This window comes from Mastomys coucha, unplaced genomic scaffold (assembly GCF_008632895.1).
Source record: "Mastomys coucha isolate ucsf_1 unplaced genomic scaffold, UCSF_Mcou_1 pScaffold22, whole genome shotgun sequence".
NCBI lineage: Eukaryota > Metazoa > Chordata > Mammalia > Rodentia > Muridae > Mastomys > Mastomys coucha.
The window spans coordinates 58,184,585-58,197,430 of record NW_022196905.1 but is presented as its reverse complement, the minus strand read 5'-3'; the positions used below and the strand labels follow the sequence as shown (position 1 = coordinate 58,197,430).

General features: G+C 38.5%; 1 protein-coding gene across 1 annotated transcript in view; it reads left to right on the top strand.

Annotated features, from left to right (window-relative positions):
* The first annotated feature begins 323 nt into the window (after positions 1–323).
* Tmem156 (transmembrane protein 156) overlaps positions 324–12,846 on the top strand; it is a 28,551-nt gene continuing 16,028 nt past the window's right edge. Inside the window, exons 1-2 of the mRNA XM_031342401.1 lie at positions 324–472; positions 10,920–11,189. Of these exons, the coding sequence (XP_031198261.1) occupies positions 385–472; positions 10,920–11,189 (358 nt within the window). The 5' untranslated portion in view covers positions 324–384. The remainder of the gene's footprint in view (positions 473–10,919; positions 11,190–12,846) is intronic.

Genomic DNA, 12,846 nt, shown 5'->3' with positions numbered 1-12,846 from the left:
GGGTGGGACTGACATTCGCCCTTTGGTTTTTGGTTATTATGTTGTAGGTTTACATGTATTCTTACACATTGGTAAACATGAGAAACAGATTCAAATCTGGATGAAGCCAGACCCCCTTTGTTTCTTAAGATCATTTCCTCATCATCTTGTTTATCAGTTAGCTCAACAGTTCTTGTTAGAAGGTGGCTTTATTAGGCAAAGTGACTCAAAATGAAGAAGTCTCAGCCGGGGGTAACCTTTTTTTTTTTTTTCTTTTAAGTCAGACCCAAACGGAAGTAAGTGTGAGGTGAATCTCAGGAACTTGAAGTAGAGCCGAGATGAGAAGCAGGAAGCAACATAGTATCAAGCTACGGATGGAAACACATTTGTGTCATGTGAGTAGACATGACAGAAAGGGCTTTCCTTAAATTATTTGTGGCCATAGTGATCACCTTCATTTTAGTTCTGCCAGAATTTTTCAAGACACCAAAAGGTAAGTACATCATTGCAATCTAGCTCTCCTTTTTTACTTTAGAGCACATTGTCAGCTAGTGGTGACAGACGAGTTCTTTTTGGGTGTATGCTGCATGAACCGAAGTTCAGTGAGTGAACCGCTTTTAAGTAAAAGGAAATAGCAATTTCTAGTTGCCTGATATCTAGCATAGTGGCCTTAGGACTTATGGTTACAATTGAAAATGAAAAGAAATATTTAAAGTTTGATTTTAGATTCCAGACATGTAACTTAAGAGAATACCATTTTATGAGTTTGTCCTTTGAAACTGTTTCCCTCTTTCAAAATAATCATACATCTGCTTTTATATTCTGAAACTCCTTACTAAGGAAAATGACATTTATTAATTTTAAAATGATTCATTTGATCACAAGGTGATGCTAATAATTTGCTGCTGATTTTTAGAAAAATAGGAGTAATTTTAGTATTTTTAATGTACAGCAAAAACCAGATAGGTACAAATATAGGCAGGTATCTAAAACAAATTATTTTATTCTTTTGCAAAGAACAGGTGTGTGCTTGTGAGCATTGGGAACAGGGCAAAACTCACTCTGAGAGCCGAGAGCCCCACTCTGAGAGCCGAGAGCCCCACTCTGAGAGCCCCTCAAAGGATTGTTCTATGGCTATTGAAACGTCAGGGTAGAGAAACAAAAAAAAAAAGGAATTTAAACTATTTTTTATATATTAGTAAAAGATCGGAAAACATGCTATTGTGGATGCTTAAGTGATAATTATGCTCATTAGCCTTTAATAAGGTTAAAAAAAATCCCAGTGTTTTATTACAAAATAGACATCATATAAATTTACTAAAACTAGAGGAAAACTTATATTTGATATCTTGCTGCAATGAATATTTATTGTCGAATATATGCAACGCTAAGTATTCAGATAAAAATACTTTTGCTAATTATATTTGATGACATACTGCAATGATTATTTAATGTTGCATATTAAATGATGCTAAATAGCCAGATAAAAATATTTTTGCTAAATAAACACTGTAACTACAATTTTTACGAATGATCGAATTTAAAATTTTTTCTTTTGGTTTGGTTTTTTTATATTGCTCAGATTGGGCAAGCATAGTATGTGTTTTTGATGCTTATTTTCTCCCACTGAAAATGTGTCCTAAAGAAAATAGAATAAAGACAAGTTATTTTTAAGATATTTTGGACTGAGAGTAAAGATGTGTCTTTAGCTATCAAAGCCAGGTCTTCTCTTTGTTTACACTCTGGTTACTTTGACTAATTAGTTTGAATCTAATGAAAATCAGGTAATTGGCACACACTGTTTGCTAGGTTGGTCAGTGGTTTAGGAGAGCTGGTAACTTAAGATGGCATTAAGGATTGTGAAGTGGAGGGAAAAGACAAAGACATTGTTCTTTTGACCACTAGTTCTTTCTAGAGGTGGTACCAGAAGACCAGTGCAGCCCAGGGAAACTTAGAGAACTGCATGGGGCGGGGAGAGCTTTAGTGGGTCTTTGATTTTGTAAGCAGAAGAATTTGGGTGGTTTTTTTTTTCTTTTCTTTTCTTTTTTTCAAAATCCACTTCAGCTGACTTCCCTGGCCTGAGAGCGCTGGTCTGTTCTTCATGTTGACAAGTACCATTTATGATATTCGTTCTCTCAGCTGACACTGTGCTATCTGCTGTCCTAAACCAGAAAGAACTGCTTCTGTTCCCTGGTTGGAGAACAGTATCAACCGTTGTTTCCATTCTTTGGGATGATGAAATTATTTGGATATTTTGTTTCAAAATACTTGCTGTGGAATGGCAAACAAAACTGTTTGCGAACCATTGTCTTCTCCTGATGTCCTTCAGTGGTGGAAAGAATTTTGCTCAATGCCACCACAAACAAAGTGTCAGTTATTGGGTTAACTGTTTCACACATGCAACAGTATAATAATTATGCTTTATAGTGGTCTATTATTGCTATAATCTCAACAAGTGTAACCTTATATTGATTAAACTAAGGAGATGTGGATTTAACTATTTTGTTACTTCAAGGTCTCCCTATGTAGCTCTGGCTGTTCTGGAACTTGCTATATAGGCTAGGCTGGCCTTGAACTCACAGAGATCTGGCTGCCTCTGGCTCCCAAGGGCTGGGATTAAAGGTGTGTGCCACCCTACCTGGCCATTAATCTTAGTTTTTCAATCCCAATATGAGTTAGTTAAATGAATTGAACGGTCAATCAGTGAATCTCATAAAGAATTTGGGACAATTATTTAGATGAAGAGCTGAGATCATTTTCAAAACAGAAAAATGTATCTTAAGACTCTAAAGGCTCAGGCCTGTCAGGTATTTGTCTTTTCTTTCTTCAGATTGTATTGCCTTTAATTCTAAAATAAATATGACAAGATATATAATTAAGTTTCAAAGCAATAAACTCTCTAAATCCCCAAATTGAAAAGACAGCACCATATCTGATCATATTTTATCAAGAATGCATCCAAATCTTTGAATAATTATTATCAGGAATCTTTCATTATTACAATTATGTAGTATTTGCTATTTGGTCTAATTTTAAGAATGATAGCTTCTTAGATATTGCTTGCCACTAAACAAGGGGGCTTTGGCAAGATAACCTATTGTCCAACTATGGTCTGAAGCCCCCAGTTATTTTAGAAGGTATCCAGAACACAGCAGTTGATGAACAGCTTGTCCCACTTCAGTTGCTTTGTAGAGAATGGAAATACTGACTCCATTTCTTGCAATTGAGGAAGCAAGGTTGCTCCCAACTACAAAATCACTGATCTGCTTTTGTTGGATGAAACCTTAAGATGAAGACTTAGGAGGCTAGAGAGGTGGCTCAATGCTACCCAGTGTAACTCTAGACCCAGGGGATCCTACCCTGTCTTCTGGGCTGCACAGCCACCAGGCATGTACGTGGTGAGCAGAAACGCATGCAGACAAAGTACACATGTAAAATTTGAGAGGGAGACTTGGTTAAACCTTAGACAGGCCCCGGTGGTCTTTAATTTATTCTTTCACTTGTCCATGGTGTCTCTCTGTGCCGGGAAGGTAAGACTTTCAAAAGGAAAGGAAAGGCAAGTCTCTCTTAAGAGGTTCAGTGGTCGAGCAATTAAGTACAGCCCCATAAAGAGTAAAGTGGGATGTAAAAGGGAGTTATGAGACCATTAGTGTTGCTTCCAGGCCTATGCTGGGAGGAGGTTTCCTCTGTTCCCAGTTGCCAAAAACATAATAACTTGGCAGAGCTCAAATAATCCCCCACTATTCTTCTTGCTCTCAGAAGCACTTTCTAAGAGAAGTCATGATTCTTCTAACTGATTCTCAAATAAGATGTTCGCATATCAATATCTTAACACTTTATGAGAGCAGACACAGTTGGGCACTACAGAAGTTTGCAACAAGCAGGGCAAGAACAGTGCAGATGAACACACTGCGGTTCTCATTATGTCCAGATGTTTTTTGATGTTGCTCACTTTGAAGAATCAAACTTGCATAAGATAGGTTCACTGGCTTTCATTTCTCTTCCCCGTCACACTTTCTGGTGGAAGTGGTAGTGTAATGAGCAGTAAACCGAGGCAAACCGAGGACCTTTCCTTGTGAATTATAGGACAACCCCTCCTCAACTCTTCAGTATTTCTCCACTGTGTTTATGTCTCTATTATAAAGGCAGTGTACTGACATGGTTGCAATAAATGAATGTAATGTCCTTGTTTTCAAACTGGGCACTTTATTTTCTTCTTATTGAATCCTTCATAAAAATTTAATCAATTATCCCTAATAAGGTTTAGGACATATGACTATTTAAATATTGAACTGGCAGAGGTAGAATTGTGTTGCCCAGGATGCTCTCAAACTCTTAGGCTCAAGTGATTCTCCCACTTCAGCCTCCCGAGTACTGGGCCTATGGGTGCTCACTACAGCATCTGGCTCATTTAAAGTGTGTGGAAGGGGGTAGAGGGTGGAGATAGTGCAGGAGGAGCCAGAGGTCAATGTCAAGCAACTATCTCTATTGCTCTCCACAGTAATTTTAGGCAGTGTCTCTCACTGAACCAGAGCTTATGAACTGGCTTGACTTGTTCCTGGTAACCTCTAGGGATCTGCCTGTTTCCAACCCCCAATCTTAGGGTTATAGATGTGTGCCACCATGCCTGTTATTTTTAAGTATGCTGGGGACTCAAAGTTCCTCCCTCATGCTTATGTGTCAGGCACTTCAACGACTGAGCCATCTCCCTAGACCCTCTGGTTCAACATCTGTAAAAACTCTTAACACAGACATGCATCTACATATACCAGCCACGGGGCTAAATATTTTTACATGGACCTCATTTTTAACTGATTCAATACTCAACTAATCTACTGGGAATGTAATTCAGTGGCAGAACAAGTGTTTGCCAGGTATAAAGTTCTAGGTTTGATCTTGGGTAGCTGCTGGCCCATGAGCAGAAGGGAACTCTACCTTGACCTCCTATCTTGCCAAGAGTGCTGGGATTGCAGACAAGCACCACCATGCCAGGCTTTGACACATGTTCACGGAATCCAAATTGGGGCTGTCAGTCTTGTTTGGCAACACTTTCACCTACTGAATCATCTCCTTAATTCTATTTTTAGTTTCTTGAGAAACTGCCACACAAATTTCCAAAGTGGTTGCACGGGTTTATACTCCTACTAGAGGTACATAAAGATTCCTTTCTCACAGTGGCTTCACAGCATTTGTTACCATTCATTCTCTTGATGGAGGGCAAGCCATTCTGACTGTGCCAAGATAGAATATCAACATAGTTTAACCTGTATTTCCTGATGGCTGACAGTGTTGAACACAAATGTTTATTGGTCATTAGATATTCTTCTGTTTTAGAACTCTCTGTCAAATACATTTATCTGTTCGTTGGTTGAATTTGTGTGTATGTGAGTGTGTGTTTAGTTTCTTCAGTTCTTTATAGATTCTGTATATTTATCCTCATGTTAGATGTATAATTTATGAAATTTCTTCTATTCTGCAGGCTGTCTACTTATTCTGCTCTGCAGAAGCTTTTCAACATCATGTAGTCAAGGTGCCCCTGTGGCTGGGTTCTAGTAAGGGTCCTCTTTTGAGATATAGATGTCTAGTTCCCCTGAATTTTCATGGGGCAGAAAGAGAGCAAGTTATCTCCTTGGCCTGGTTTTATAGAGCACAATTCCTACTCTTTAGAATTCTACTTTCATGAATTAATTACCCCACAGACTCCATCTCCAAATATCATCAGATTGAGACTTGAGTTCAGTAGATGAGTGTTAAGGGCATACAAACAGTACATTGAGTTGGTTATTTAATTTTATAAGACAGTGCTAAATATTTTCCCAAAATAATTATATTAGCACTGTTCATAGTAGCAAAAGTACTACCTACTAGGCTTTCATTGAGTATCATGAAGCTGCACATAGAATACAGTTACTCTTATATAATCCATATGTTCCTAAAGTTTACTGACAATTCACTCATTGAAAAAAATAGCAAAAGCATTAGGGAACTAAGACTCAAGTTAGAGTAGCTATCTGGCAAGCAATGGGAAATGTCTGGTTGTAGGGAAATTTTTGTTAGTTTGTTTTCACCTTGGATGAAGTAAGGGGGAAGACCTTATTGAGAGTTTATATATATCTACCATAATTTGGATACTGAGGTCTATTGTGTGCAAGGTATAAAAAGTTCAATGCAAGAAATATACTGAAGGCATTTTGGATCAATGGTGCCATTAGACACCCAGCAGAGGCAAATACCAATATTCTGTGGAGGAAGAAAAAAAACTTCAAACCAGTCCTCAAATAACTCCCTAATAAAATACCAAAGAAAATAAGTTATTAACTGAATCATCATAAAACACATGTAGAATCAACAGAAACAACAGACACCAGAACCAGATCTTGAAAGAATATTATATTACTTTATATTAATAATTGAAGTATTATACATATATACTTAATTGTTTCAGTAGATAAGCAAAGCCTTCAAAATTATAAATAATAGAAGCATATGTTTAGATTTTTATTTCATATTGCATATGGAGCCAACTCAAAACACATTTAAAAGCATTGTAAGACCCAAAACTGTCAAACTGTTAGAAGAAAAGATTCTTGATTTGTTGGTCCCTACCATGACTTTTAGACATGTCATCAAAAGCAGAAGGAACAAAGATTTTAAAATAGACAAATAGAATTGCATCAGACTAAAAAGAAATCTAAGCAACAATCAACACAGCTGTGGACAGGAAAAGATATTTTTAAGACACAGTGTACCAGCTATATTCACCAATTTGACTATCACACTGTAACCACAATTAAGACATAACTTTCCATCTTCCCAAAAAGTTCTCGCTTGCTCCAACCCGTAAGAACCCTTCCACCACCAAGTGGTGTGCATTTTCCTAAATCTCATATAAACGGAATCATGTGATACACAGTCACCTGTGTAGCTTATTCGATTGCACAAAAACACCACTGTGATCTGATGTGTTGTTACTCATAGTTTCTTCTGTCCGTCCTCAGCGATATTCTATCAGATGTCAGAGGTTGTTCTTAGATTCACTATTTGCTGGAAATGTGGATTGTTTTCAGTTCTTGGCTCTTACAACACTGGAAAGCTACCATAAAACTCATGTGCAGGTAAAATAGAAGCATCTGATCATGCGGATGTTTTTATTTGTGTGTGTAAATTCTTAGGAGTGAGGTTTGGGGACCATATGGTAAGTATATGTTTAACTGACAAGAAAATGAAATCTGTTCCCCAATGTGGTTGTGCTATTTTGCATTCCTATCAGGAATGTATGATGTCACACTTCAAAGCATCATTAGTTGGAACAGCTAAAAATGGAAACAACCCAAATATTCACTGTCAGAAAATAGAAAAATTATAAAATATATTCATTCATAAGACCCAACATTTAACTACAGCTGTGCAAAGTCAACATGACCAAAACATATTTAAAAAAAAGAGTAAATCATAGAAGAATATCTATTACCATATATATATACACAATATATATATATACACAAATGTATATATATACAAACATATATATGCAAATATATCTCTATATATATTTGTATATATGTATATATATGCAAATACACATATATATATGCTATGCATTTGTGTGCTTCTAAAATGTGCTGAGGTGCAGAGGGCTGCTGAGAGCATTTCAAAGGTGTAGGCAACAGTCCGCTTCTTAATTTGGGGAGAGGAATACTAATATTTGCTTATTTTCATTCTCCCTGTCCCCAGATAGGGTTTCTCGGTGTAGCCCTTACTGTCATGGAATTCTCTCTGCAGACTAGACTGGCCTCAAACTCAGAGATCTGCTTGTTTCTGCCTCCTGAGTGCTGGGCTAAATAAAAGTGCATGACAGCATGGTGTGGTGTTATTTTCATTCTTTGATGGGCACAAAGCATCTTATACAAACATATGTATGATATGTTCTTACGGTAAAAGTTAAGGAATGAAAATACAGTTCTTCGGTGTGGTGGTTTGCTTTTCTTTAAAAAGGAGAAAATAATTGGCCTGGACCTTTCTCCTACTCTGTCATACATTTTCCTAACTCTATTTAGTATTCTGCGTACTTCCTCAGGGAAGGTGCCAACTTGGTACTGAAGTAATTCTGGGATGCATTTGCATCTCTCAGAGTGGGCAGGTAGACGTCTGACTCCGGGAATATTAATGGAAGTAGTTAAATTCACAAAGCCCTGTTTATGGAGGTGGGAATATGGCCCACCCAATGACAAAAGCAATTGGGGAGGATGATTTATTTCTTAAAATTATACCAAGAAAGGCTGTGTCTTCTATTTATTCCTTTTCTAATAGAATTATTTAAAATTGAGGTTTAAAAACCACATAAAACGACCTGATAGCCAAATATAGAGGGTATTTCATCAATTCTGGAAAGCCGGGCTGGCCACTTAATTGAATATGACTGCAATGTTGACAGCAAAATTGTCTCACTCTCCTTTCTAGGTCATGTCATAGCAATATAAATTTAGGAAGTTGAAAATCTCACAAGATCAAAGCGCCAGTGAGCAAGATGGAGAGGTGGCAGGAAACACAGGCTTCATGTGTTTTAGTAACATTGAGAGAACTATGAGAGTGTCTGTCAGTGTGTGCACGGCCCTCCACCTCCTTAGACCATTGTTACTAAAGGAAATAATTTTCTTAAAGAGTTATGCATTTATTTTATGTATAAGATTACACTGTAACTGTCTTCAGACACACCGGAAGAGGGCATCAGATCCCATTACAGATGGTTGTGAGCTACCAGGTGGTTGCTGGGAATTGAACTTGGGACCTCTGGAAGAGCAGTCGGTGCTCTGTTACAGTTATGAACTCTTTACAATTTTTACCGTAAATATTTATAATATCATAAGATTTATTTGAATACAATTCTCTTCCCCCAAGAAACCCCTTTATTAGCAATTCAATTTTGATTTTTTTTTTACCATTAGAAATTACATATGAGTTATTTGAGAAATACTTTCAAATACAGAGGGCTAGGACATGAGTGATTAAGTTATTAAATGACAGTACAAATCCCTAGTAATCAAATGCTTATAAAATTACTATTGAAATATAAACTTCATTAATGAAAACTGGTTTTAATATTAGTCACTAGTTTGGCTTCCTTTAAGCCTGAGCCAAGGTTAAATTAAAAGTAACTACTTTAAAAGTGGAGTGCTTGTCCCATTGTGCCCTGTGGCACTTAGAGATCTGAAACTATATTTTAGAGAGAAGGTGAAGAAGCCACAGAGAGGTAGGATTGGCCATGCCAGTTATTTCACATCTAAAAAATCGCTGATGGTGTGTGAGCCACTGGTAGATGTGTGTTAACCTAGTCCTTAACTGATCACACCGCTAAATGATTATTCTCAATTATACAATGACCTCACATCTGTTCATACTAATTAAATCACAGGTAAGCCCTAGTCTTGGCAAAGGATGCATTTAAAATGTATTTATTTTTATTTTGTGTGTGTTGGTGTTTAGCCTGCATGTATGTCTGTATGAGGGTGTGAGATCCTCTGGAACTGAAATTACAGACAATTGCAAGGTGCTATGCGGATGCTGATTAACTTGGCCCTGTGCATTTAATTTTTTTTTTTTTTTAATCTGGAACACAGGCTCACATTTAAAATTTTGAAGGCCAGAAGAGGGTGTTGGGTGCCCTGGATCTGGAATTACAGATGGTTGTGAGCCACCATGTAGATGCTGTAGGTCCTTCAGAAGAGTAGCCAGTGCTCTTAACAGCTGAGCCATCTCTCCAGACCCAAAGGCCTGCATTTTAAACAATGCACTATGGTAGGGTAGAAACACATGATAGGAAGGAACTGTTCATCCGTGGCTGGGAACAAAACAGTCTAAAGTCTCTTTGTGGCGGACTTGGTTTAACGCTTGTATTCTGTTAACTGGTTTCCCAAAATTGCACGAGATTACTCACAGGTAAAACACTGAAGGTCCCCGCCCCCAGTTGGCTTTAATTGGTAAATAAAGTTGCCTTCAGTCAATGACTGGGCTTTAGGATTTTGGGGCTAGGGGACAGGGAGAGGAAGGAGGATTTAGAATCAGCATGCAGAGAAAGGAATACGATCCAGACTTGAGATGTGCAGGAGAGAGAGCAGCTATGCGTCATGTAAGAGCAGGGGAAGAGCAGGCCCAGGGAGCCCTGGATTGGGTCTAGGGTAGCAAAGGTGAAATATAGATTTTAGTAAGTAATAACTCAGGAGTATTGGAGCGGAGGCATTAGCAAGGTGGAAGTTTGGAAGCGGCCCAGCTGTTGAGCTGTTTAAGGCATATTAAAATAGAGAGCTGTGTTTATGTGTCTTTCATTCGGGAATGTAGAACCCTGGGGCAGGTAGTGAGGAACTTGTGCAGTGTCGCCAGATGATTTGAGTAGAGGATAATCGCCTACTGCAACATCTCTTTGTCTACTTTTGGGCAAGTCCATCCCTTCATTAGAGCCTACTCTAGATCCACTGAGACATCCAGCCTTGTGGACTGAACAACTGCTGGATTCTTAGACTCCTCTTCAGTAAACAGACACTGTTGGTCTAGCTGGACGGCAGCCTATGAGCTACTGTAATAATCATATATATACATATATGCATACATACATATACATATATGTATATAATACACACACACACACACACACAGTGGCACACAAATCCTTTGAAATTTTCCAGAAGCAGGGATGGCTAAAATGCCAGTGTTTCTAATCACTTCCCTACATAGATATTTGTTCTCTGAAAACTAACACTGAATGCTGACAAGTTAAAAAAAGACATGCCTAAAAGGTGCAGATACGAATTCATGTAAAAACAAAGTCTTGTCAAGGACTAGCCATCCTCTGCCTAGGAACAACGAAAAGCTTCCTTTGTCTTTATTCAAATGTCAAAACCCCAGGAATCCACAGCTAAAGAGAGTTTTGTATTGTTTCTCTGCAGAAAGAACCCAAGAGCTCTCCTGTCTGGAAGCGTGTTTACTGCCTAATTTCACCTATCCACTTTCTTCCTTCAATTTTTCTCCTGTGGCTTTTCTGCAACCAGCAGAAGAAACACAGACTATTATGGGAATCTCTCCAAATCACTCCAGTTTCCAAAGCTTTGCTGAGATTTGCCAAGGCATCACAAGTGGATTGCCGATGTGCTCCTTGTGTTTGGTTTGTGAATCCAAAGGAGATGTGGATTTCACTTCTCAGGAACAAACATCAAAAGGTAAACACAAAGGAATAGACTGACATTTACCAAGTCTAAATTAAGTTGTTCTGGAAAAGAAAAAAAAAAAAAAAAAAAGGTAAGCATTCCAGGGCTGGAGAGCTAGCTCTGTTGGTAAAGTGCTTTTTGCCTTACCAAGTTTGAACTCCAGAACCCACATAAAAACTGGGCAGTGAGGCTGGAGGGATGGCTCAGCATCTCTTTCAGAGGACCAGCATCTACATGGAGCAGCTGACACCTAGCTGTTACTTTAGTGCTGGGGAACCGATACACTCTTCTAGCCTCTGCAGGCACTGGACTGGTGTGTGCATGCATGCACACAGATGCATAATACATATCAAATAAATATTAAAGAAAAGAAAAAGCCCGGCGTGCTGGAGAGCCTGCTTGTAATCCCAGAGATGCCAGTGTGGGAGGCACAGACAGGCAGGTCTCTGGAAGCTCACTGGCCATACAGCATATGCTACTTGGTGGAGTTCTAGGTCAATGACCGAACCTGTCTCAAACAGAAGTCAAATGGCACCTGAGGAATGGTACCCAAGGTTGTCTCCTGACCTTCAAATGCCTGTGCTTGCCTGAATACACTGCTCCCTGCCCCCAAGCATTCTGTTTTAACATCTAGTGACACTGGAACATGGTGGTGTGGCTTCTAATGAATGATTTCACAGGGCTTTGTAATCTTGATGAATTTTTAGTTTAACCTATTGAAAACAAGATACTCCTTCATAAACTCCATCAGAATACCAGTGTAATTCACATGCATTTACTAGCTAAAAGGTTAGCTGGGTATTCTTTTCAGATAGTGATTGTTTAAAATAAAATTTAAAAACAAACAAACAAACAAACAAACAAAACACTTCTAAGTAAATGCTTAGCCGTCACCCACTGGGTATGAGTTGTCTTTTGTCTGGCTCTCTAGTGTCCTCTTGAAGGCAAGCTCTATGCCTTCATTTACTACCATATCCCCCCTTTCAGCATCATGCCTGATGTAAATCACAATTCAATAAATATTTGTTGAATGAAGGAAGGAACAAACAAAAGAACTGTATATTCTCTGCAGTGCTTAATGTGGCATTGTATACGGTCATAGTTGGTTTCGACTATCAAATTAATATATACCTAGTCACATGGGAAGAGGGAAATCTCAACTGAATAATTGATAAGATTGGCCTGTAGCCACATCTGTGAGGCATTTTCTTAATTACTAGTTGATGTGTTGGGCCTAGCTCACTGTGGGTGGTACACTTCCTATTAGGGTGGTCTGAGCTATGTAAGAAGGGTAAGCCAGGATGATCCAGCCAGTCAGCAATATTCCTCCACAGGCTCTGCTTTAGTCCGTGCTTTGAGCTCCAGCCCTGGCATGCCCCAGTGATAGACTATATCCTGAAAGCTAAATAAACTCAAATTGCTTGTGGTCATAGTCATGCCCACAATAGAAAGCAATAGAAGGCAAAGAAGAGCACGTGTATTATGTGAGCCTCATATTAATATAATTAATTGAACTGAATCAAATTGATCACTGAGAAACCAAGCAATTCATTCACAGTTTTGTGAAAATTGTGAAATATGCTGGTGGTCACCTCAATATCACCATCACCACCATCACCATCATCCTTTATTTAGCAGAGGTACTCCTGTGTCACTAGTTACTGAGTTG